Here is a 24,919-nt window from a genome sequence, read left to right as displayed (position 1 = left end):
CTCTTGATAATCACCCTGGTGCATGGGTGTCTCTTTGTCAGTGCATTTTACACACAACTACATATCAAAATTACAAGTAGCATATAATCATCTTATCAATTACATTGCCTTATCTCTTCACTGCTCTTAAAAGTTGTACTTGTGATTTAATAGGATGAAAGCGCTCTGCAGCCCAAGTTAGAGACGGAGAAGAAATCGAGGGAAGAGGAGCATGCCGTGAGTGTGATGACAGTGTTTACACGTATTGATGGGGACGCTGGCATCACTGACGTCTTTGTCAAGGTATGGTGAAAAATACTTTTTAAGAGCGAGTGGATAGGTCTCAAAATTGAATACTTTTTTCCCTACAGTTCACAAGTTCCAGACACACAAAAAAAAAAGAAGTCTATAACGACCACCCAAGGGACCGATCAACAGGGATCTTTATGGACAGGTGGGCGCTAGGGAAAGGTGAATTAGATAGAAGGAATTCTCTTCTGGGAACCTTTGGAGTGGTTGTTGAGGGCAGGTAGGTGGGTTGCCTTCTAGGAGTGGTCGCAAGGGCAAGTTTGACTGAAGTTACATTATATTATGTTCAATGAAAGGAAGTCATAGAGAAAACAAGACGTAAGGAGCCCAGCTTTATCACTGAATGCCTTATCTGTCATGGAGTTTCTATTTCACTTCCCATTTATACACCTAGCACGTGTTTTTGTGTGTGATTAGCAATAGTGAGCGGCTGAGCCTAGCTTTTGTCTGTGTTCTTTTCCCCCCAACCTTCTAGAACTAGTGTTCAACAACCAAATATCTCAACAATTTCAAAAGTCTAGTTTGGTTCAGCTGCCGATGTTTTGGCATGCAGCAAGCTCTGTTTTTAAAAGATGCATGTTGAGGATGATCACTTTGTTAATGCTGGTGTCATCCTTAAACAGTTGCTAGAGGACAAGTACACAGCGCTGCGGGAATCCTTACTGCTGTCGTCAGTGCTGCAACGTGGAGGGGAACGACTGGCTCAGAAACAGAAAGACAAGCAGCTACAAGCTCTCAGAAAATACGTTGTTCCTCTGTGGGAGAAAGGTATATGAGATTTTATTTTATAGTGTTATATTTTTGAGGGTCATCGAGGAGGTTAAAGCGTTTTGTAATTTAAAGAAAAAGAAAAGGCAGGGAGGCATGAAACGGATAAGTCTGTTGTTACAGTGGTACCTGTGACATGAGGCCCCTCTTTTGAAAAGATAGCAAATTGAAAACAAATTTTTATCCCGTGCTATAATAACTTGAATAGATGTCTTAGATTTGGCTTAACTAAAGGTGTTCCGTTATGACTTGTGATTTTGTATGATGTTTATAATGCACAGTTTGAGTATAAACAAGTGACAGAAAAAACTTTTCAGACATTCTGTTATCAGTTTTTTTTTTTTTTACGTGCAGGTGACGCAGAGCAGGTTGCGAAGATGCTGGGCCCAGATCTGACCTTGGAACGTCCCCTGGCCTGGATGCTGGGCATGGAACGGGGCAAGTTTACCAAAGAGAGAGATGCAGGTACATTGTGTATGCAAAATTGAAGGAACTTGTAACTGGTTTTTGCGATTCTGCTTACAAGATAATTTGCATGTTTGTTTGTTGTTATTTTTTTTATTTTTCCGCAGGATCTTTGACCTGGAAGCAAACTCAGTAAGCAGACCTGCCTCATGTTTACTATGTGTTGCTGTTGTTGTTCTTTTGCATTATATTTGGGTGGGTTTTTTGTGTGCGTGTGTGTATGTGTGCCTGCCTGTATGTGCCTGCCTGCGTGCATGTGTGCGTGTGTGTATGTGTGCCTGCCTGTATGAGCCTGCCTGTGTGTATGTGTGCCTGCCTGTATGAGCCTGCCTGCGTGCATGTGTGCGTGTGTGTATGTGTGCCTGCCTGTATGAGCCTGCCTGTGTGCGTGTGTGTATGTGTGCCTGCCTGTATGAGCCTGCATGCGTGCATGTGTGTATGTGTGCCTGCCTGTATGAGCCTGCCTGTGTGCGTGTGTGTATGTGTGCCTGCCTGTATGAGCCTGCCTACGTGCATGTGTGCGTGTGTGTATGTGTGCCTGCCTGTATGAGTCTGCCTGCGTGCATGTGTGTATGTGTGCCTGCTTGTATGAGCCTGCCTGCGTGCGTGTGTGCGTGAGTGCATGCTGAGGTAGAGATTGGGAAAGCGTACACAAGAAATGTGACACTAAGACTGAGTAGTAAGGCAGATCAGGTTTGACTACTTACATTTTGTTTTTGATTATTATTGTTTTAGCTGAAGGAAATGATCCCGTAAAAGAGCCAGGGACGACTGAAGACACTGGAGTTTTGGCAGCGGTCAAGCATCTGATGCAACGCTATGCAGAGGAGAAAGATTTTCTTATGGCTTCCTTGGCAGGTACGTAGTGTATGAAACTCATCAGACGGTTCTTCTTTTTTGGGTCTATTTTTCCATCAGCCATAGTCAGGAACAAGGTTTTCAGTGCCTGTTTTTTCATGGTAATTATGTCATAACTAACTAGTCAAAGGCAAGTTCATGAACATATATACATGCAGATATTAACTGTTATTTTAAAAATGTGGACACTCAACACACATGCACACACATGTTTGCCTGTTTGCACTCACACACACACACGCACGCACACACACACACACACACACACACACACACACACACACACACACACACACACACACACACACACACACACACACACACACACACACACACACACATGCACACTCTTTTTCAGATTCTACTTGAACATGCTTACCCCTTCCCATTCACCACTGCAATTTACCTTCAGGTGCAAATGGACAGTTCATGTCAGAGAAGACAAAATTGGCCCTGAAATCTCGCATGGAAAGGGAGAAAATCATAACAGCAGCAGAAGAGGGGGTGGAGTTTGCTGCCCTTGCTTGCGGCCTGGTGGAGAGACAGGCGGAAGATGTGAGCACTCCACAGTAAGTGTACTTCTTGCTTAGTTATACGTATATGGCTGAGATGTTTGTGTTTGTTTTCAGAACCGTTTATGATCAGATAGCTGTCTTGCGTATTGTTGTTGAAGTTGAAGAAAGCAGGCTAGGATTGATGGATCTTATAATTGAGTTTTAATTCTAAACAAATTTCCATTCAAACTTAAGCTGCGTCAGCTATTTAAAGTGTTGTTGTTTACTCACTCCACCGACTCGATCTCTTCTCTCCCCCACAACCATCCCATACTACACCTCCTTCATCACTTTGTTGCCATTCTGAATATGGCTATAGCTATATATATACATTATTGAGGCTATCAGTCTTTGGTTTCCCTTCCAAGGAAGTACTTCAGGAGCATGCCTTGATTGCATTTCATCAGGAATTTTTTTTTTTTTTTTACAGAACTTGTGAAACCACAGATAGTTTTGTGAGTTATCATTTTCTCTCTTTCCAATAACACAGGCTTGAAAAGGACAGAGAGCGTTACGGCCGTCTGTCTCAGCACGAGTATGGCATCAGGCAGTCTGGAAGAGAGGGTCGACAGAAGAAGGACAGCTTGAACGTTGACCGCACAGAAAACAGAGAAGCACTGCAGGTATTTTGTGCACTTTTTTCCTTCAGAATTTATGTGTTTGTAATGGCCAATGTTTAAAAAAACAAAAACATTATGGGCTGTACTTTGTGCACTTTGTTCATTTTGTTATTTCAGAATATGTGTATTAATTAAAATATTTGTATTGGACAGTGTTTGAAAATAATTTTTTTTATGGGCTGTGAAAGAGTTGTGTTCCTTGAAGGTGAGACAAGCTGAGCTATCTATAGCTCATTGGGAATACCCAGTGTAGACACACTGATGGTGTCAGCATGCTTTTGAAAGAGAAAGGCATGCATGAGTTTTGTTGATGGGATGTTTCTGGTAGCCTGCAGTTTTGTGCAAAATGTATACATGTCTGAATATACATACATCTTTAATTAAGTTGATCTCTATGTGAATCCGTGACCTTTTCGTTTTTTGATTACATGTGGATACACGTCAGTATGTTTGAACCTCGACTGAAATTCAGTATTTTGATAAGCACTCTGGAAAGCAATTGAGAAATCTCAAAGAAATTTGAGATCTGAACCAAAAAAGGTGTCAGTGGCGGAGAGCTTTCATACTCCACATGCTGCAATGATTACAGCAATACAAGTCAGAATCTCATGCACTTCAGTTAATGCAAGTCAGAATCTCATGCACTTCAGTTAATGCAAGTCAGAATCTCATGCACTTCAGTTAATGCAAGTCAGAATCTCATGCACTTAAGTTAATGCAGGTCAGAATCTCATGCACTTCAGTTAATGCAGGTCAGAATCTCATGCACTTCAGTTAATGCAGGTCAGAATCGCATACACTTCAGTTAATGCAAGTCAGAATCTCATGCACTTCAGTTAATGCAGGTCAGAATCTCATGCACTTCAGTTAATGCAGGTCAGAATCTCATGCACTTCAGTTAATGCAGGTCAGAATCTCATGCACTTCAGTTAATGCAAGTCAGAATCTCATGCACTTCAGTTAATGCAGGTCAGAATCGCATGCACTTCAGTTAATGCAGGTCAGAATTGCATACACTTCAGTTAATGCAGGTCAGAATCGCATGCACTTCAGTTAATGCAGGTCAGAATCTCATGCACTTCAGTTAATGCAAGTCAGAATCTCATGCACTTCAGTTAATGCAGGTAGCGAACGACGAAGAAGAAGAAAAAGAAGAAGTTAATGCAGGTCAGAATTGCATACACTTCAGTTAATGCAGGTCAGAATCGCATGCACTTCAGTTAATGCAGGTCAGAATCGCATGCACTTCAGTTAATGCAGGTCAGAATCTCATCCACTTCACTTGCTGCTTCTTGCGAAAATGTTCAGTGGTACTAACCTAGCTACCACCTCTTGTCGTCTTTCAGGATGCAGTACTGCACTTGCTGCTAAAGAAACACGTGGAAGAAAGACAACTCTTGGTAGAGATGCTCATCAACCCTCGCTTTGAAAACATCCAGAGAGAGACTGCCCTTGAGACCGGTCAGCAGCGAAGTGACCGGCTGGCAGTGTTGAAGTCCAAGCGACAGTCTTCCACTCTGGGTAAGTGTATACTTGTTTTGTTGTAATCAGTCAGTTAATTGGTCAGTCTTTCTACCTGTTTGTTTATGTGTTCAGGCCTCTCGTTTTCCTTTCACTAGTACATCTGTTTCTAGTAGCGACTGGTTGACTGATGGGCGTAGAAATGCAGCGTCATGATGAAATTAAAAGAATTTTACTGTTATGTCCAGTCACAATGCGGTGTACACTACATTGGGGTGTGCACGTTAAAGATCCCACGATTGACAAAAGGGTCTTTCCTGGCAAAATTGTATAGGCATAGATAAAAAATGTCCACCAAAATACCCGTGTGACTTGGAATAATAGGCCGTGAAAAGTAGGATATGCGCCGAAATGGCTGCGATCTGCTGGTCGATGTGAATGCGTGATGTATTGTGTAAAAAATTCCATCTCACACGGCATAAATAGATCCCTGCGCTTTGAGTCCGAGTCTGGAGATACGCGCGCGATATAAGACTTCATATAACATATAACATAATTTGAACTACTGCAACTTTTAAGGGACAAGCTTTGGGAATTGGGGCTTAATCAGAGAGTGTTGTGTGGTAGGTAATTTTTGTAGACATCTGCGCAATCATCCCTTTGTTTGTGGTACCCTGCAGATTTGTTTTAGTTTTGTTTGTTTGTTTGTTTGTTTCTTTCTTCAAGCCTCAAATTCTTTGGGCAAAGTCAAATTCGTGAAGTCTACTTCACAAAGCTGGTTTCAGAAAACTTTGGTATTGAATTTTCAGTAAAAAGATTTTGTGAAGTGTTTGCAAATGTGACTTCTGCCTCAATTAGGGACAGCCTTTACATACATATTTGTATTTATTTATCATTTATTTTTATGTTTTGAGGATCATCTGCCCTTTCCCCAATGGCAGAATCAAGCTCAGACAACCTTGCCTTGCTTCAAGAGTCCCTGGTGGTCTTCAGAGAGATCAGACGAGGTCACCAGGGTCGAGGGTCGTCTCCAGAAGATGACCTCCACCTTAACTGCCAAATAATGGCTGCTCTGCTGTTGCTGCAGAACGCTGAAGCAGAACAGTATCTGGGAGATTTCCCAACAGAGGTTAGTGGAAGCAGATGATGGATTGCGAGAGGATTTTGCTCATGTTTGTCTCTGGGTGTGTCTGTCCAGAGTTGAATACTTTCAAAACTCTTTTTTACTGGAAAAAATCTCCAGGCAAGGTCTATTACACTGTATTGATTTTGTGAGCTAGGGGTTGTTCATGGGGAAAGGGGTTGATTATCGTTCACAATAAGAGAAGAAAATGTAAGTTTTATGCCCTCACGGCAAAGCCATTAGGGGCATGTTACACGGGAAAACCCGGCTTTGTATGAAAATAAAAATAACAATGCGGGGGGGGGGGGGGGGGATGTAAACTGCCGGCTGCTAGAGGAGACCTGTAATGGGCTAGGGACCGGGTTGGGTCGTCTTGGGTCAGTGCTGAAATGGTTACTTTGTTGGCGGAACGGACACCCGGGTTTCATATTTTTGCATGCATGCATTCGTGTTTCCAAGGCCTGAGGCTTTCGCTGTGACCCTGGGATCTTTATCGTGTGCATGTGTGCACACGGGGGTGTTCGGATTTGCAAGGGAGTTTTAAGAAAGAGGATGATCAGGTTAGAAATGTATAATGTTGATTCATATCTCTATTTCTTTAGTCTGTTTGTCTGTGTGACCAAGTATTAATTGTCTTTGTCTGTTTGTGTTTCTGCATCTGTGTGTGCTTTTATTAGTATGGTTCTTTTCAATACTAGATTTTTTAAAAAATATTTTCTCAATCATTCTACTTTTCCTTCTTTAATCTTGTCCTTTGTTTGATTTGCAATTTAACTGTAAGTCTGTTTGTGTTCCTGCATCTGTATGTGCGTTTATAAGTCGGGTTATTTTTAATACTAGATATTTTTCAGATTTTCTCAATCATATTACTTATCCTCCTTTTCTTGTCCTTTGTTGGGTTTGTAATTGAACTGTACGTTATCCACACTCAACATCGCCAGTTAACGTCCATCCTTTGTAAAATATTCAGGAGTCAAATGAAATGATCGAGAGCCAGGAACAGATTCTGGAGGAGCTGCGGAAGAATCACTGCCTCAACATCGCCTCCCTGGTGTTCTCCCCTGAAACGCTGACGTCGGAAGGGGAGGAGGAGGTGGACCCCATTGTGGAAGCGCTGGAAGGAAAATACGACGCTCTGAGAGACAAGCTCCTCTTGCAGGCTCTGATTGACCAGGTAATGTGTTTAGTAAGGATCCTTGAACGATGAGGTTCAGTGTCTGAATGTGACATAAGGATTGTATCACCAGAGTTACTGCATAGGAGAAATTGCTCATCCTCTTATTTGGCCTTGCAATGGAATTCTGAAGCCAGAAATTGGTGTTTAGGCCCACCCACTGAACGTCAGAATCATCCGCATGTGACATAAAGACTTGTTACACAATGCGGTGTACGCCAGCTTGGGCCTTCACTTTTTGGCTTGAGTACATATACAGATTCTCAAACATTGCACTTGAAACTGTGCCGTTCTTGCATACAAGACAGGTATTGAAATGAGATTTTTCAAGACAGTTTCAAAGCATGTCATTTCCTCTTTATGCAGAGCTGACCAGCATTAACTCAAATAGAATGAATCTATTTCATATAACACCTCTTAGTAGGAATGAAGATCTGAATACTGTTGTGAATCTATATGACACTTACTACTGAATAACTGGAATTACTGTGCATACAGAGTGCTGGTTCTTAGGAGTGAGTCAGAATTTGTTGTTCTTGTTTTGTTATATCTACAGATCGGTGAGAAGAACTGGCAGAACATGTCTGAAAAGGAACGTCAGAGGCGTCTGATGGAACTGAAGCTGAAAGAGCGACAGTTGCGACGAGAGGGCAAGTTTGATGAGCTGGCAGCTTTGCTTGGTAAGATATGCACAGGTGTTTGGAAGTGGAAAGAATAGACAGGTGAAAATGGATATATTTGTTAGTAATGTTGGATGCGGTTGAAGGAGAGAAAGGGGAAATGTTGAGGTTTGGATTAAACCAAGGGAAGGTGTTAGCTGGGGGTGTGTGAGATGGGTTCAGACTGCTGAATTAAAATGGAATCTGATTGTTGAAACATTGGATAAATTGCCTGGCCTTTAGGTTTTGGGTCTCCTGTATTTGGATCCTTATGGTGGTATGCATGAGAAAGTTCCCAAATGGGTGGATTGTTTGAAATTGAGATTTGTTTGAGAGTTCAACCATTCTGAACCAGTGCTTGAGTCTCACCCAGTCAAGTAAGTGCTTAATCATGTACACCACCCGTTGGGACTGAACTTGCCGTCATATGTTTTTTCTGCGTGAGTTCATGTGTGTATTCATTCAAGATTTTGTTTCAGGCTAACTGGAAGTTGAAAGACTTACAAAACATTTATTTTTTCAGGAGACGCACTTAACAATGAAGCCACACTGAAAAAGCTGATTGGAGAGAACCGTGAAGAATATGAAAGAAAACTGAAAGAACGTCTGGAGAAGCGAAGACAGCGCCTTGCTGAAGGTAAAACAACTTTCTAACATGACATGATTGCCTTGTGATTTGGTTTTTGTGTGTGTTGAAAAAAGAAAGACTTTAAAATGTGTTTCTGTGTTAAGTCTGAAGCATTTCTGACCTCCATGTAATGAGGTTTGGGCAAGGAGGAGGAGAGATAGTGCTTAAAACGTGGCTGTAACATTCGTGATTGCAGAAAGGGATGGAGAGAGTATGACTAACAGATGAAAGTCAAGGAAATGACAAGTATACACACATGTGTTGTGGTTGCAGATGTTTCAGGCATTGATCCTGTACGGCTGAGCAAACACAACCTGGCAGCCAAGCTGTCAAGAGTTCACTGATCTTTTTTGGATGTCAGTGTACAATTTCTCAGGTGTATTCTTTATGTTTGCTTAACAGGTATGAGTAAAGAGGAGTGTGACCGACTGGAGAAAGAAGAGGAGGAGCAGGAGGAGGAGGAGGCCAGACAAAGACGGCGTAATGTGTTGGAAGACCTGCAGCACAACTTTGACCAGGTTTGTCATTCACAAACATTTACAATGTTTCATTTTGTCTATTATCAAACATTCCAATAACAAATCTTCCTAGGTTGTTTTAGTCTCGACGGGCGCTGTGGCGGGGTGGTAAGACGTCGGCCTCTTAATCGGAAGGTCGAGGGTTCGAATCCCGGTCGCGGCCGCCTGGTGGGTTAAGTGTGGAGATTTTTCCGATCTCCCAGGTCAACTTATGTGCAGACCTGCTAGTGGCTTATCCCCCTTCGTGTGTACACGCAAGCACAAGACCAAGTGCGCACGGAAAAGATCCTGTAATCCATGTCAGAGTTCGGTGGGTTATAGAAACACGAAAATATCCAGCATGCTTCCTCCGAAAGCGGCGTATGGCTGCCTTAATGGCGGGGTGAAAACGGTCATACACGTAAAATTCCACTCGTGCAAAAAACACGAGTGTACGTGGGAGTTTCAGCCCACGAACGCAGAAGAAGAAGAAAGAAGAAGTTTTAGTCATTTTCTTTGTAAAGTTGGCGGTCTAACTGTTTTGAATTTAATCCTTGCAAAATTCTTCAGGAGCGAGAAGACTTGCTGCGTCGCCTCAGAGAGGGTAAAAACAACCCCGACAGAGAACGTCAGAAGCAGATGCTGCAGCTGAGGCTTGAACAACGACGACTGCGAAGGGATGATGACATTCACTCCACTGCTTTGCTTCTGCATCAACATGACCAGTGAGTATTGTGTGACAGGGAGACTACTGTCACCGTTCACAACAGGCTCTGCAGAGTTGTCAGTCGTTGAGGAGCGCAAGCTATTTATAGCTCGACGTTTCTTCTACGTCGATGACACCTGTGAATTGCATTCAGAATTGTTTCTCTCTCTTCTCTGTCAATATAACACTTACCTCGACAGTACTATTCTTGCACATTATCTATTATAGGCCGAAAAAATTGGACAAAACGCTGAGTGGGTACAATTATCTCCCATAACCATGCGCCACCGTGGATCCCAAGCACTGTCCGAGTGCTTCCCCCTTACAGGATGTAGGTGGCGCGTCCTCTTTCTTTTTTCGCGCGTGTCAGACCGGCTGTGTTTCTGCTACGCTCCCGGATTATTTTGGACTAAGAGGCTTCTTTTCTGTGTGGACTTTCACCTGTTGGATTATTGTGTGTTATTCCACTTCTGGCTTGAGGCTACGTTGTGTTTCCTTCAACTTGTGCCTCCGTTTTTGTGTGGCGGACTCGGCGTGCCTCCCGTCCTACTTCGTGGTGACCGGTCGTCTGCTTCTCGTTTCGCCGCATTCACTTGAGTATTGACCTAAATTTTCTTTGAATTTTGTTAATTCTCGGTCTTTAAGGGTACGTACAGGGCGAGGTAGGATGTCTCGTCCTGTTTTGGGCTCTGGTTCTACGGAACCAGAGTCTGCCGGGGGCAACCCTTCTCCGGGCGCCCAGCGTCATGTTTTACGCACGGAGAAGGGGATCTTTCGGCGCTCCGACTCTCCCTCCCCAAACGCTTTGCGTTTGCGGCGAGGGAGGGCGGAGAAAGCCTGTTTGAGCAAGCTCAATGCGAGCTTGCTCAAACAGGCTGGGCTTGAGCCTGGGACTTCGGGCGGGGCTGCGCCGTCGAAGGTTCGGGGAAGGTCGAGGGGAAAGAAAAAGCTTCTTTCTCCTTCTCCTTCAGTGGAACAAGCTTCCCCCCCTTCGACGCCGTTGTCCGGCCCTCAGTCTCAGGCTTCAGCTCCTCCCGGTTTCAAGCCTGGGGGGAAGGTTTCCTTCTCCTCCCTGGCTCGAATCCGGGGGCAGGTCGATTCCCAACCCTCTTTGGGGGTTGGTGAATCCGATCTAGGGGCTACTGGAGAGACTCAGGTTTTGACAGCCAACGGCCATTCCACGTTGTAAACACCGGTTCTCGTCCGACCACCGAAGTTAAGCAACGTCGGGCCCGGTTAGTACTTGGATGGGTGACCGCCTGGGAACACCGGGTGCAGTTGGCATTAAAATCTTCCTTTTCCGGTGCCTCTCCTGTGCCCTCCTCGGTTTCCACCGCTGTGGAAGCCAGGAGGGACACGGGTCCTCCTCTGAACTCCCTCGCTGGGTCGTCTGCTGCTGTTTCGACAGTAGTTTCGGCCCCCTGGGGGGGGAGATCGGAGGAGATGACGGGGTCTCTGAATTCCCTCCCCGCTGGGGTTGGGATGCGAATTGACCCCGTTCAGGGCGGTCCTGTGGGGGCAGGGGTTTCAGGCTTCGTGCCTACGACCACTGCTACTACGGTTCCCTCTGACGTCCGTGTGACTGGTGGCTGTCCCTCTATGAAATGCTCCGGCCGACTAGTTACTGGACGTGGAGGTGTTCGACAGAACGTGGTACTTCTGTCGAATGGTCAGGGCGACGGGAACATTGTTTCTGTTGCTCAGACCGACACCTCCGACCGGACCGTCTTGACCCCACGCCATTCCTTAGCGTCTGGTGTTCGGGTGACGGATGGTCCGGACCAAGGGTCCGGAACGTTCCAGGCTTACGGGTCGGGATCGAACCGGACCCACGGGTCCCGACTGGACTTGACCTCCGGGTTTGGTCCGGACGGGACCCATGGTACGGGACCGTACCGGACCTTAGGGTCCGGTGCGGGACAGTACCTCTGGCCCTTGCCGGACCCCCGGACCTACGGGTCCGGATGGTACGGTACGGGACCAGTGGTTCGGTCGGGACCGGACCACCCGACCACCTCTGTTGGTCTGGGTGGTCTGGCACCGAACCGGAACACACCGGACCACCGGACCTACGGGTCCGGATGGTACGGTACCGGACCAGTGGTCCGGTCGGGGCCGGATCACACGACCACCTCTGTTGGTCCGGGTGGTCTGGCACCGAACCGGACCATGCCGGACCTACGGGTCCGGATGGTACGGTATGTCCACGTCCGACCGAGCCACCCGAACACTTCTGTGGGTACGGATGGTTCGGTACCGAACGGGACCTCCGGATGGTACGGGACCGGACCGAACCTACGGGTTCGGATGGTCCGGTACCGGACCAGTGGTCCGGTACCGGACCAGTGGTCCGGTCCGAACCGGACCACCCGACCACCTCTGTTGGTCCGGATGGTCTGTCACCGAACCGGACCATACCGGACCTACGGGTCCGGATGGTACGGTAGGTCCACGTCCGGACCGAACCACCCGAACACTTCTGTGGGTACGGATGGTTCGGTGCCGTACGGGACCTCCGGATGGTACGGGACCGGACCACAGGACCGGAACACCAGACCACCCTATCGGATCGGTCCGGACCACCCGACCACCTCTGTTGGTCCGGATGGTCTGGCACCGAACCGGACCTACGGGTCCGGATGGTACGGTATGTCCACGTCCGGACCGAGCCACCCGAACACTTCTGTGGGTACGGGTGGTTCGGTGCCGAACGGGACCTCCGGATGGTGCGGGACCGGACCGGACCTACGGGTCCGGATGGTCCGGTGCTGGACCGGTGGTCCGGTCCGGACCGGACCACCCGACCACCTCTGTTGGTCCGGATGGTCTGGCACCGGACCACCGGACTTACGGGTCCGGATGGTACGGTGTGTCCACGTCCGGACCGAACCACCCGAACACTTCTGTGGGTACGGATGGTTCGGTGCCGAACGGGACCTCCGGATGGTACGGGACCGGACCGGAACACCGGACCACCCTACCGGATCGGTCCGGACCACCTCTGTTGGTCCGGATGGTCTGGCACCGAACCGGACCTACGGGTCCGGATGGTACGGTACGTCCACGCCCGGACCGAGCCACCCGAACACTTCTGTGCGTACGGATGGTTCGGTGCCGAACAGGACCTCCGGATGGTACCGGACCTACGGGTCCGGACCTACGGGTCCGGATGGCCCGGTGTCGGACCACCCGACCACCTCTGTTGGTCTGGATGGTCTGGCACCGAACCGGACCATACCGGACCACGGGTCCGGATGGTACGGTATGTCCACGTCCGGACCTAACCACCCGAACACTTCTGTGGGTACGATGGTTCGGTGCCGAACGGGACCTCCGGATGGTCCGGCACCGGACCGGAACACCGGACCACCCTACCGGACCGGATCGGCACCCCCGACCGGACCGGACCATTTCTTTTCTGATCAGACCCGATGGGTTCCTGTTCAGTCTATAAATGGCGGGGGTTCGTTGGCTGGGCTGACCCAACAGTCGCAGGGTTGTTGTTTTTCTCCCCCTTCGGCTGCTGGAGACGTTTCGTCTTTGGGGCAGGGGTCTTCGCGGCCTCTTGCTTCTGTGGGCGTTTCTTCACAGCCTGCTTCATCGCTTTCGGCTCTTCCCCCTCAAGCTCCCTACACTCCTGCTTTTGAGGAGTTGTCGGGAAGTGAAGAGGAGAGTGAGTCGGAGGACGATAGGGAGGAGGATCAGGGTCGCCCTGAGGTTAACACTGATCCTCTACCCTTGCCGGTTTCTGATGGAACTTCCGAAGCTATGCTTCGTACTTTGCAACAGTACATGACAGACATCACGCGGCGTCTTGACGTCACGGATGCCTCTCTTAAGCGTCTGTCGTCTAGTGTTGACACACAGGACCTGGACCCGGGGTCTGAGGACGAGAGGCAGGAGGCTCGTCCTCGCACAGCTAGAAGGACGTTTGAACAGTTTCAGGACGTCCTTCCCTGAGACGCCCTCTCGTCCTTTGAGTCCGCTTCGGCCCGGGCGCGGGAGGCTCACGCCGCGTCTGCCGGCGGCTCGTTTTATGAACGATCCGTCCGCCGGCAATTCGCGTTCCACCCTAGTCTTAGTGCCACGGTGGAAGCGGCAGCACATCGCCTGAGGAGTACAGATTCACGTGCAAACGCGACCTATGTTCCTCGGGAGGACGCGGGTTCAGTGCCATGCTTTCCTTCGGGAGGCGCACCTCCACTGTTTCCTCGTGTCCAATCTGTTTCGTCCCTCCCTTTTCCCTTTGACTCTCGAACTCTCACTTTCCAGACTTCGAGTGTTTAGGGTGGGGCTGACGGTGATGTGTTCGTTGGGGAGGTGCCTTCGGTCAAGAAGGTGGAACTGAGCTCTGCTTCGTTCCACAATCTTGAGGCCACCGTTTCTTCCACAGTCGAGGCCCAATCACAGGCCTTGACATGGATGAGCACGCTGTCCACACTGTTGGACCCTCCCGATCGGGCAGAGTCCGATTCCACTCGGGTCCTTGACACGGTTCGAGTGGATCGGGCTTTGCATGCCGTGCGATCGTGCGTGACGTCTGCGGCAGAATTGGCCATTGGAACACGGGTCCACTTTATTGGCCCTGTTCCGTGATCATTTTCTGCCTACTTCTATAGTGCCTCCGGATATGAGGAAGAGTCTGAGGAACACGTTTCTTCAGCCTTCTTCCCTCATTCATCCGGACACTGTTCGTTCTGTGGTGGAGTCCACACGCCAGAGGAACACTGATTCTCTGATGGTTGGCCTCGCTGCTTCGGCGACGGCGGCGGGGAGTAAGAGAAGTGCTACAGTCACCTCCAGCTCCCAGCCTCAGAAGAAGAAGAAGAAGAAGAAGCCAGTTTCACTGCCTCCTTCTTCCTCCTCTTAGGCGCCTGTTGCGTTCCCAAGCAAGACGAAGGGTGCTCAGACAGGTAAGGGGAAGCAGCACCACCAGGGGGGGGTGGTCGCAAGCCTGCGCCTGCCCGCCAGCAGAATTTTCAGTGAGTCCCGGCCCTACGTTGACGCCCCCTCAAGTTGCCCCTCTTTCGTCCGTCGGTTCCCTTTTTCGGGCCCGCGGCATGTGGGGCAGACTGGTCTCCAACCAGTTTTTCTTGAGGGTGGTGTGGTCGGGGTTTTCTCTACCGCTGTCGTCACAACCTCCATTGTCCGCTCTACCCTGGACGTTCCCCCCTCCTCGAGACCCTGCCAGATGGCAGGCTCTTCAGGACGAGGTGAACTCGTTGGTCGAGAAGAAGGCGGTCTACCCCCTTTCTCAGCCTTCTCCAGGGTTCTGCTCCCGCCTGTTCACCGTCCCCAAAAAGGACGGCCGGTTCAGGCCGGTGTTGGACCTCTCCACCTTGAACTTGTACCTTCACAGGTGCAAGTTCAAGATGGAAACCCCTTCGTCGGTCCGGTTGGCCATCCGGCCAAACGATTGGGCCATGTCTGGGACCTCCAGGATGCTTACTTCCACATCCTGGTGGCCCCGGGGTACCGACATCTGCTCCGGTTCGTTTGGGAGGGCACAGTGTTCGAGTTTCGGGCCCTCCCATTCGGCCTGTCCTTGGCCCCTCTGATTTTCAACGGGGACAACAACACCACATGCTTAGCTTACCTTCGCCACCAGGGGGGCACCAATTCTCGGTCCCTCTCCCTGTTGGCGGAGGAGATTCTGCTCTGGTGCCAGACCAATCAGGTCCGGATGTCAGTCCAGTTCGTTCCGGGGAAACTGAACGCCCTGGTCGACATTCTCAGTCGGGGCGATCAGGTTCTCTCCACAGAATGGACCATCGCTCACAACGTTCTACAGCGTCTGTGGGCAAGGTGGGACCGTCCTCTGATCGATCGGTTCGCAACTCGATTCAGCGCTCGGCTTCCCAGGTACGTCAGCCCCTTTCGAGACATGAATGCGTTCCACTTGGACGCATTCACTCTCTTGTGGAGGCTCCTCGATGCTTACACCTATCCCCCGACATCTCTGATTCCGAGGGTGCTGGCAAAATATCTGCAGGAACGACCAAGACTGATTTTGGTCGCGCCTTACTGGCCAACAGCTCTGTGGTTTCCAGATCTTCGCGGTCTCACCCACGTAGACCCTCTACCTCTGGATCTGGACGGGGGAGGTCTGCTCCAGCCTCGATCATGCCTCCCTCATCCACGTCCAGAGAGTCTGTGCTTGACCGCATGGCTCTTGTGCGCTCCAAACTGCTTGCACTAGGATTGCACAAGAGTTCAGTAGAGTTTTCCTTGAACGCTAAGAGGCGATCAACTAATCAGCTCTACGACTTACGCTGGAGAGCTTGGGCCACCTTCGCCTTGTCCAAGGGGATAAAGCCGCTTTATCCCTCAACACAGGACTTGGCCAACTTCCTGGTGGAAGTGTATCAAAAGAAGAGTCTTTCTTCTAAGACTCTTCTTGGATACAGATCTGCCATCGCTTCCACGATTGCGGCCGCTACTGGTCGCAGATCTGAACACTTGATCAGGTCCTCCCTCATCGCTAATGTCCTTTCGGGTATTAGCAATGCAGCGGTGTCTAAACCTCGGGTTTCATTTCCCAAGGGGGATGTCTTTCTGGTCCTCAAACTCCTGCGTAGCAATGAGTTTGAACCCCTGGCAGGCATCAGTATCAAGTTGCTGATTTTTAAGACTAATTGTTCCTCATCGCTTTAGCCACTTGCCGTAGACTCAGTGGTATTCAAGCTTTGAGTGGCCTGGACTTTGACCTTGAGTTCACCACACAGCAGTGGTTGCCAGCATGGTCACGTCAGTCTAAGATATGTTTCTTGGGTATATTTTCTTTTACGGTAGTACTGTTCGAAAATTGCCTGGGTATCTTAATCCTTGGATTTAAGTGATTTTGATTAAGGAGTTTGATACTCTACATATCACCCTCACACCACTCTGGTATTCTGTGCAAGAATAGTACTGTCGAGGTAAGTGTTATATTGACTGTAAGGCTTCTTTTTAAGCCTACTGTCTATATGATACTTACCGAGACAGTACTATTAGAGTTTCCCTCCCGCCTCCCCTCTTGATATGTTATGGGCTTTTTGAGGGTCTGCAGCTCATAAAGAAAGAGGACGCGCCACCTACATCCTGTAAGGGGGAAGCACTCGGACAGTGCTTGGGATCCACGGTGGCGCATGGTTATGGGAGATAATTGTACCCACTCAGCGTTTTGTCCAATTTTTTCGGCCTATAATAGATAATGTGCAAGAATAGTACTGTCTCGGTAAGTATCATATAGACAGTAGGCTTAAAAAGAAGCCTTACAGTTTGGTTGAACTGACTTGTACAGTTGGAACCCCCCATTTTAAGACCCCTATTTTAAGACTTCCCCCTTTTTAAGACCTTGAATTTTCAGATGTTTTGCTCATAGCCTCTGAAAATTTACCTCCATTTTGAGACCCCTCCCTTGTAAGACCTGGTTTTTTCAGACTTTTGGACGTCTTAAAAGGGGGGTAACACTGTAGTACAGTGGTACCTGTGAAGAAAGAACACCTTTGAGACCAGCAAAAGTGTCCCTTCATTGCAGTTGCCTTGTCATGCTAGTATATTTTGGTAAAGGTAATAGGCAAAGGGACAGAAATGATTGACCATGTGTGTGTGTGTGTGTGCGTGCATGTGTGTGCACATGTGTATGTGTGTGTGTGTGCGTGCATGTGTGTGCACATGTGTATGTGTGTGTGTGTGTGTGTGCGCATGACTGTACTTTTGACTCAAGGAAATGCATACATGTTAATAGAATACGTTTGAAAAAAAGACTGGAACATGGAAGTGTTATATGTAGGCACTTCTAGCTGGCACAAACAATCTTTTTAAGAATTACCCTCTTTACTTTTCTGTATTTCTATCTTCAGAATTTGCAGAATCATTAACAACTTTTCACTTTCGTTTCCCAGATCTGTAAAAGACAAACTCGCTGAGAGACGCAGGCAAGAACAACTGGCAAGAGAAAGATTGGAAGCAGCCCGTCTTCGTAAGAAGGAAGGGCGGAGCCTGGGAGATGATGGACAGCTGTCAGTCATCGCCAATGACCTTGAGACAGAAGAGGACCATTTGACCTTGCAAGAAATAGCCTTGACATCTCTGGATCTGAAGCACCAATCAGAGAGGGAACTCCTCATCACTGTAAATATTCACAGTTATTATTTGAGGGGGAAATAACAAGAGTTTGGTTTGCTACAACAGTGGGCGGGGATGTAGCTCAGTCGGTAGTGCGCTGGATTTGTATCCAGTTGGCCGCTGTCAGCGTGAGTTCGTCCCCACGTTCGGCGAGAGATTTATTTCTCAGAGTCAACTTTGTGTGCAGACTCTCCTCGGTGTCCGAACACCCCCGTGTGTACACGCAAGCACAAGACCAAGTGCGCATGAAAAAGATCCTGTAATCCATGTCAGAGTTCGGTAGGTTATAGAAACACGAAAATACCCAGTATGCTTCCTCCGAAAACGGTGTATGGCTGCCTAAATGGCGGGGTAAAAAACGGTCATGCACGTAAAATTCCACTCGTGCAAAAAACACGAGTGTACGTGGGAGTTTCAGCCCACGAACGCAGAAGAAGAAGTTTGCTACAACAGTAGACCCTTCTCTTTAAAACCTTGCCCCTCTGTCTCCCTACTCTGCCTCCCTCTCCTCTTTTCCTCTCCCCTTCCCCTCTCCATCTTTAGAGGTCTGAAAAGGGGGTGGGGAGGGGTAGACTCTGTATATCTGAGTGAGTTAGGTTTTAAAACGCAACTGTTTCATTATCTCCATTCATCCAGCTTTGAAACTCAATTTCTGATTTTCTTCATTCATGCAGTTACTAGACGGCCACAAGGATGGAAAGCACGCAAACACAGCTGAAGGCATGACGGCAGAGGAACTGACAGGGAAACTGACAGAACTGGGGGAAGTGTTCCAACAGTGGAGAAATAACCACAATCTGCAGCAAGATATGGATGACGTGGCATTGCAGCTCTTAGGGGTAGGCTGCAACCTTTTATACTCAATCTTGGTGGTAAAAGAGCAAGTGAGTCTGAAGTAGTTCCACATCTCAGTGAAATGTAAAACTGAGAAACCTGTGAATGTGATATAGATGTGCTTAGATTTGCATCAGTTTGCATTATTTTGAATGTAAATTTCAATTCCCAGACGTTTTGTGTACCGAAATAAAAATTGTGGCGCAACCTTAGTCTTTTTGATTAATACGACCTGAAACTGAGGGTGACTGGAACTACTTTATCTGTGATCGACAAGAAGAAGAAGAACTACTTTATCTTTCTTTTTTTCAAATAGGCTTTTTATTTTTTTTTAACTGTATGTTTTCGAAAGTGTCCGACAACCTTGCAACAATAAATAACCCTTACAGGAAGCCCTGGCCTATGCACTGGAGCTGAAACGACTGAAGTTTACCTTGGAGGGCAAGTCAGCCTCCGATGAACACCTACAGGTGGCACTGCTGGCTGACCTTCAACAGATCCAGGACAAGGAATGCAGTGACACCATGGCTTCCGTCATTGATATGGTACGTTGCTGGATTTGTACATGGTATGATTCAAGGAGGATGAAGTATTAGACTGGGAAATATAGAACGGTTGGGAGATAACATGGATACAGTAAATGCTCCGATTTGGCTCTTGTTTAAAATGTTGAATGTTGCAGAATCCAAAGCCAGTGCAGGAAGATTATTGTTTTTGTTTTTTTAAATTATCATAAATTATTGTTATTTTTTGCAGGACAATGACAGACTGAAACAGCTGGTGCGCTCCATCATAAAGACAAAAGAACAAGGTTGCCACGACAACGTGGCAAATGCACTGACAGCAACATCTAAAGATGGACAGGGCGGGGAAGGGCTAGAGGATGAGGACGAGGAAGGACTGACAGAAGAAGAGAAGGAGGAGAAAAAAGTGGTGAAGGCACTGGAGATGAAATATGACGCCATGCGAGACAAGCTCATCATTGAGGTCAGTTGTGTTGGTTGATTAATCTTGAGAAAAAAACCACCATGTGTCCTACAGCCTTTCTCACCGATAAGATGCAAATGAAATCATGCATTATTGTTTTTTTTAGTTTTTTTTTAGATAACAACCAAAAAGGACCTAGCTCTTCATTAACTCATTCGCTGCGCAGCTAAATTTCCCCTGTGTTCCCTGCCAACGCGCGATTTAGAGCCATTTTGAAAAAAATATTAAAAATCAACAACACAAGATAACCTTACATACCTTATGTTTTTGCAAAGTTTGAAACTTACTCTTTTAGAAAATATATGAAACATTTGAAAGTACATACCTTTTGTTGTCTTCATATCCACGCAAAATATCCAATTTGAAGCAAAACAAAAAAACTTTCTACGTCATGGGTTCATCATACACAATGTCATGATCGACACTTGCATTGCCCGAATCATCACCCAAATGATCGTCCATTGGCACAAAATCGTCACCAGAATCTAAAATATCATCTCCACTATCATCATCACTGAGGTCAAGATCAGAACCGTACTGAATAACACGTTCTAGCACTCTTTTCAAGTTACTACGTCTCAGCAGAACGATCCGCCATCTTGGAAAAGTCAAAACACGTGGGTCGCACACCGTCAACAAAATTTTTATTAATCCCAACAATTTAAGGGAAGGAACTGTTTACAGTGAATGGTACCACTGTAGACAGATAGAAGTTCATTGCAGGGGTTGTTTCCCTTGGTCAGCAGGACCGTTTACACCGTTAAAAATTCGTGATATCCGTCGGAACTCAAGTGCCGGCACGCAGCCAACGCTAAACACAGGTGTCGGAATTCCAGTTCCGACGCGCAGCGAATGAGTTAACAAATATTGTCTTCATTTTTTTCCCCCTGTGTGTCTGTTCATCTCTGTGTCTGCCTGTCTCTCTCTCTCTCTCTCTCTCTTTGCCCTCTCTCTCTCTCTGCTCTCTCTCTGCCCTCTCTCTCTCTTTCTCTCGCTCTCTCTGCCCTCTCTCTCTCTGCCCTCTCTCTCTCACTCTCTCTCTCTGTCTGTCTGTCTGTTTGTCTGTACTGTTGTGCAGACACAAAAGAGAAGAAATTGAGAAGACTTTTACATGGGAACTGAAAGAAGAAGATGAAAATGCTTGCCATGAAAATCAAACTTGCTTTCATTGGACATGTTCACTTCAGAGCCAGATACTCTGTCAGTGCCTTTTGTGTTGAATTTTTTTAAACTTGTTTTCTGTTACAGGCTCTGATACAACAGTATGGAGAGGTGGAGTGGAAGCGTATGTCAGAGCTGGAGAGGCAGCGAAAACTGGTAGAGATGAAACGCAAGGAAAGGCAGCTGCGTCATGAAGGAAAGATGGATGAGGTTGAGGCGTTGCTTGGACAACATCTGAAGCACAAACAAGGTTGGTAATAGCTGTGCATCCATCGTTCTTTTTGTTACATTTAGTCAAGTTTTGACTAAATGTTTTAACATAGAGGGGGAATCGAGACGAGGGTTGTGGTGTATATGTGGGTGTCTGTGTGTCTGTGCGTGTGTGTGTGTAGAGCGATTCAGACCAAACTACTGGACCGATCTTTAAGAAATTTGACATGAGAGTTCCTGGGATTGATATCCCTGGACGTTTTTTTCATTTTTTCGATAAATACTTTTGATGACGTCATATCCGGCTTTTTGTAAAAGTTGAGGCGGCACTGTCACACCCTCATTTTTCAATTAAATTGATTGAAATTTTGGCAAAGCAATCTTCGACGAAGGCCGGGGTTTGGTATTGCATTTCAGCTTGGTGGCTTAAAAACTAATGAGTGAGTTTGGTCATTAAAAATCGGAAACTTGTAATTAAAATTATTTTTTTATTAAACGATCCAAAAACAATTTCATCTTATTCTTCGTCATTTTCTGATTCCAAAAACATATACATATGTTAAATTTGGATTAAAAACAAGCTCTGAAAATTAAAAATATAACAATTAGGATCAAAATTAAATTTCCGAAATCAATTTAAAAACAATTTATCTTATTCCTTGTCGGTTCCTGATTCCAAAAACATATAGATATGATATGTTTGGATTAAAAACACGCTCAGAAAGTTAAAACGAAGAGAGGCACAGAAAAGCGTGCTATGCAGCACAGCAAAACCACTACCGCGCTAAACAGACTCGTCAGTTTCACTCCGTTTTGCACAAGGGGCGGACAACGGTCATTGTAAAAAAAATGCAGTGCGTTCAGTTTCATTCTGTGAGTTCCACAGCTTGACTAAATTTAGTAATTTCGCCTTACGCGACTTGTTTTAAGCTTCAAGTTTAGAACTTTTGCTTTAATCTTTATTAATTTCTATCTGGAAGCATGCTTGTGTATGTGCAATAAAGTGTGGGTAGGTGGGAGGAGGGGGGAGGTAGAGAGAGAGTGAGAAAGAGTGGGAGCTTGTAAACATTAGGATGATGTGATGATGAATAGGATGAAACCCATGAGATACATAGACTTGTACATGCAGAAGTCATCTAAGCAAACCAAAACTAAAGCAGAAAGAGAGTGGTGTTAATGGTAGCAGAATAGGAAGGTTTCCGCCAGTTATCAAACATCGAGTTCACAAGCAGGGTCAAGGAGAAGGTCGGCTGGGCGAACAGGAGACTACAATAAGAAGGTTTCCGCCAGTTATCTCTCTTTGAGGTTTTGGGTGCTTAGAGAGTATCGTGCCCCTTGCGGGGGCATCAAACATCGAGGTCACAAGCAGGGTCAAGGGGAAGGTCGGCTGGGCGGACAGGAGATTATTGGGTGGTCTTTATGACAGTTTGGTGGATGAAATCCAGGAGGGAAAAATGCACTTGTTTAAAGTTTAAAATGTTACCTTCATGACTGAATGTCACCAGATCTAGACGGTTGTTTGAAACATTACCTCAATTACAGAATATTACCAGATCTGGGCGGTTTCAAGTTTGAAATGTTACCTTCATGACTGAATGTCACCAGATCTGGACAGTTTAAAGTTTGAAACATTACCTCAATTACAGAATATCACCAGATCTGGGCGGTTTCAAGTTTGAAACATTACCTCAATTACAGAATATCACCAGATCTGGGCGGTTTCAAGTTTGATATGTTACCTTAATGACTGAATGTCACCAGATCTGGAAGGTTCAAAGTTTGAAATGTTACCTTCATGAATGAATGTCACCAGATCTGGACGCCATGCTTGGAGAATCGCAGCAAGAGCAGAAGCGCCGCCTGGAAGAGCGGCTGGCCAGACGCCGACAGCTGAAGGAGCAGAGACAGGCAGAGGGCCTGGATGTTGATGACGCTACACTGGATGCTATCCAGGATGAAGAGGAGGAACAGGAGGGATTGAAGAGGAAGGTATGACGTGGAAACATCTACTTATGTTATTTTTACGTGTGTCGGTGATTGGTCACGACGGGCGCAGTTCGGTGGGTTTTTATGGAAACACGAAAATACCCAGCATGCCTACTCAACGAAAGCGGAGTAAAGCTGACTATGCTCTCAGAGTATAGTTTGGGGAACCCAAATGCGCAAACGAGCTCACACGTAACCAGAAAATTCTGGAACGCTGAAGAAGAAGAAGGTCAAGACTAGGGATGTCTTTAAAGCTACATGTTTTGTTTGCACATTTTTAGTTTTTAGGACTAATTGTTTTGTTTTTACCTTTTTAGTTTTTTTTATTCTAAAAGACTTGGATTATTTGTATCTGTTCCTTTGGTACCTAGTTAGGCAGAAGATGGAGATAAGATGCTTGTAAGGCATTATTGTCTTCATCCTGTATTCTTTCTTTTAATTAACATTGATGTCAGGTGGGGCATTGACATTGCATTTGTAAAGCTGGACAGTAAGATTAGCGATCAAAGGAGCAGTTAACCGATTTATTGATTTATTGAATGTGTAAACTCCAAGCTTAATTTTATAAGAGATTGCAGTATAAATATTTGTGAATAATAGCAATTTGTACCAGGGGCTCACATCCATGAGGTGGCATAGGACAAATGTCCTGGACAATGCAAAAGTGATAGGACATTAATTTTGTCCTGAACAAAAATAAATCAATGGGACATTTTTTTTCTGGCACCAATTTTCGTTTTGGCGGCTTGTTGCTTTTTCGGAGAAAAAAACGTAAAGGGAGGCGACTATTGGAGAGACAGATCGCTTCGCAAAACATCAATAAAATAGCAAATCAAACTGCTGTAAATTGGAAAGTACTGACAATGTCTGGATGAAATGAAAGCATAATCGAACAATGACCACTTTGTGACAAAAACAATAGGACATATGTCCCCTTGCATGAAAAATGTATAGGACATTTGGAAAAAATATCCGTGTATGTCCGACGTGAATGTGAGCCCCTGTTGTACTAAATCAAAATGTACTGTATTTCAGCGTTACAGGGTCCAACATTTAACATGATCATTATAGATAACTACTAACATAAACATCAGCTAAAACTTTTTTTGGAACTTTTTTTATCAATGCTTTCAGAATGTACTGGAGAATCTTCAGATGCATTTTGAGGATGAGAAGGCGGCACTGCTGGCTGGCCTGCACCGACACGCAGACGCAGCGGAACGGGAAAGAGAGCGACAGCGGGCCTTGGTCAAATTGCAGCGCGATCGCCTGAGATTGCAGGAGGAGGACAAACTGGACTCAGCCACCCTGATCTTCAGCATGGGTCAGCAGCAACACGCTTACCGACAGGAAAGGTGAGTGATAGTCCTATGGGTAGTCATTATAGACATGTTCGACTGTATTAAATTTCTGTCTGTAGCAAAGACAAAATGTGACCAAGCCACTGCACGCTTTGTTTATCAGTACAGTGGAACCCACCCTTTCAAGACCCCCAATATTAGACTCCCTCTGGGGCGGGGATGTAGCTCAGTCGGTAGCGTGCTGGATTTGTATCCAGTTGGCCGCTGTCAGCGTGAGTTCATCCCCACGTTCGGCGAGAGATTTATTTCTCAGAGTCAACTTTGTGTGCAGACTCTCCTCGGTGTCCGAACACCCCCGTGTGTACACGCAAGCACAAGACCAAGTGCGCACGAAAAAGATCCTGTAATCCATGTCAGAGTTCGGTGGGTTATAGAAACACGAAAATACCCAGCATGCTTCCTCCGAAAACGGCGTATGGCTGCCTAAATGGCGGGGTAAAAAACGGTCATACACGTAATATTCCACTCGT

The 24,919-nt window shown here is 46.6% G+C and overlaps 1 protein-coding gene and 1 non-coding gene across 4 annotated transcripts in view; both read left to right on the top strand.

Moving 5' to 3' along the window:
* The window catches only part of LOC138964444 (trichohyalin-like), a 69,573-nt gene that overhangs the window by 16,615 nt on the left and 28,039 nt on the right, over positions 1-24,919 (top strand). For 2 of the 3 annotated variants that reach the window (XM_070336398.1, XM_070336397.1), the window contains exons 18-37: positions 154-282; positions 912-1,056; positions 1,411-1,521; positions 2,257-2,379; positions 2,792-2,948; positions 3,424-3,556; positions 4,900-5,074; positions 5,929-6,143; positions 7,108-7,311; positions 7,868-7,991; positions 8,494-8,607; positions 9,001-9,116; positions 9,666-9,820; positions 17,688-17,916; positions 18,585-18,749; positions 19,134-19,289; positions 19,501-19,731; positions 20,980-21,142; positions 22,916-23,091; positions 24,223-24,443. In XM_070336398.1, coding sequence (XP_070192499.1) covers positions 154-282; positions 912-1,056; positions 1,411-1,521; positions 2,257-2,379; positions 2,792-2,948; positions 3,424-3,556; positions 4,900-5,074; positions 5,929-6,143; positions 7,108-7,311; positions 7,868-7,991; positions 8,494-8,607; positions 9,001-9,116; positions 9,666-9,820; positions 17,688-17,916; positions 18,585-18,749; positions 19,134-19,289; positions 19,501-19,731; positions 20,980-21,142; positions 22,916-23,091; positions 24,223-24,443 — 3,242 coding nt within the window. The remainder of the gene's footprint in view (positions 1-153; positions 283-911; positions 1,057-1,410; positions 1,522-2,256; positions 2,380-2,791; positions 2,949-3,423; positions 3,557-4,899; positions 5,075-5,928; positions 6,144-7,107; positions 7,312-7,867; positions 7,992-8,493; positions 8,608-9,000; positions 9,117-9,665; positions 9,821-17,687; positions 17,917-18,584; positions 18,750-19,133; positions 19,290-19,500; positions 19,732-20,979; positions 21,143-22,915; positions 23,092-24,222; positions 24,444-24,919) is intronic. The other variant, XM_070336399.1, reaches the window with a different exon arrangement.
* LOC138965736 (5S ribosomal RNA) lies at positions 10,967-11,085 on the top strand. Its single transcript, XR_011455509.1, has one exon. It is a non-coding gene; the product is annotated as a 5S ribosomal RNA (ribosomal RNA).

Source organism: Littorina saxatilis, linkage group LG4, assembly GCF_037325665.1.
Source record: "Littorina saxatilis isolate snail1 linkage group LG4, US_GU_Lsax_2.0, whole genome shotgun sequence".
Lineage (NCBI taxonomy): Eukaryota > Metazoa > Mollusca > Gastropoda > Littorinimorpha > Littorinidae > Littorina > Littorina saxatilis.
This window is presented reverse-complemented; position numbering and strand designations above follow the sequence as displayed.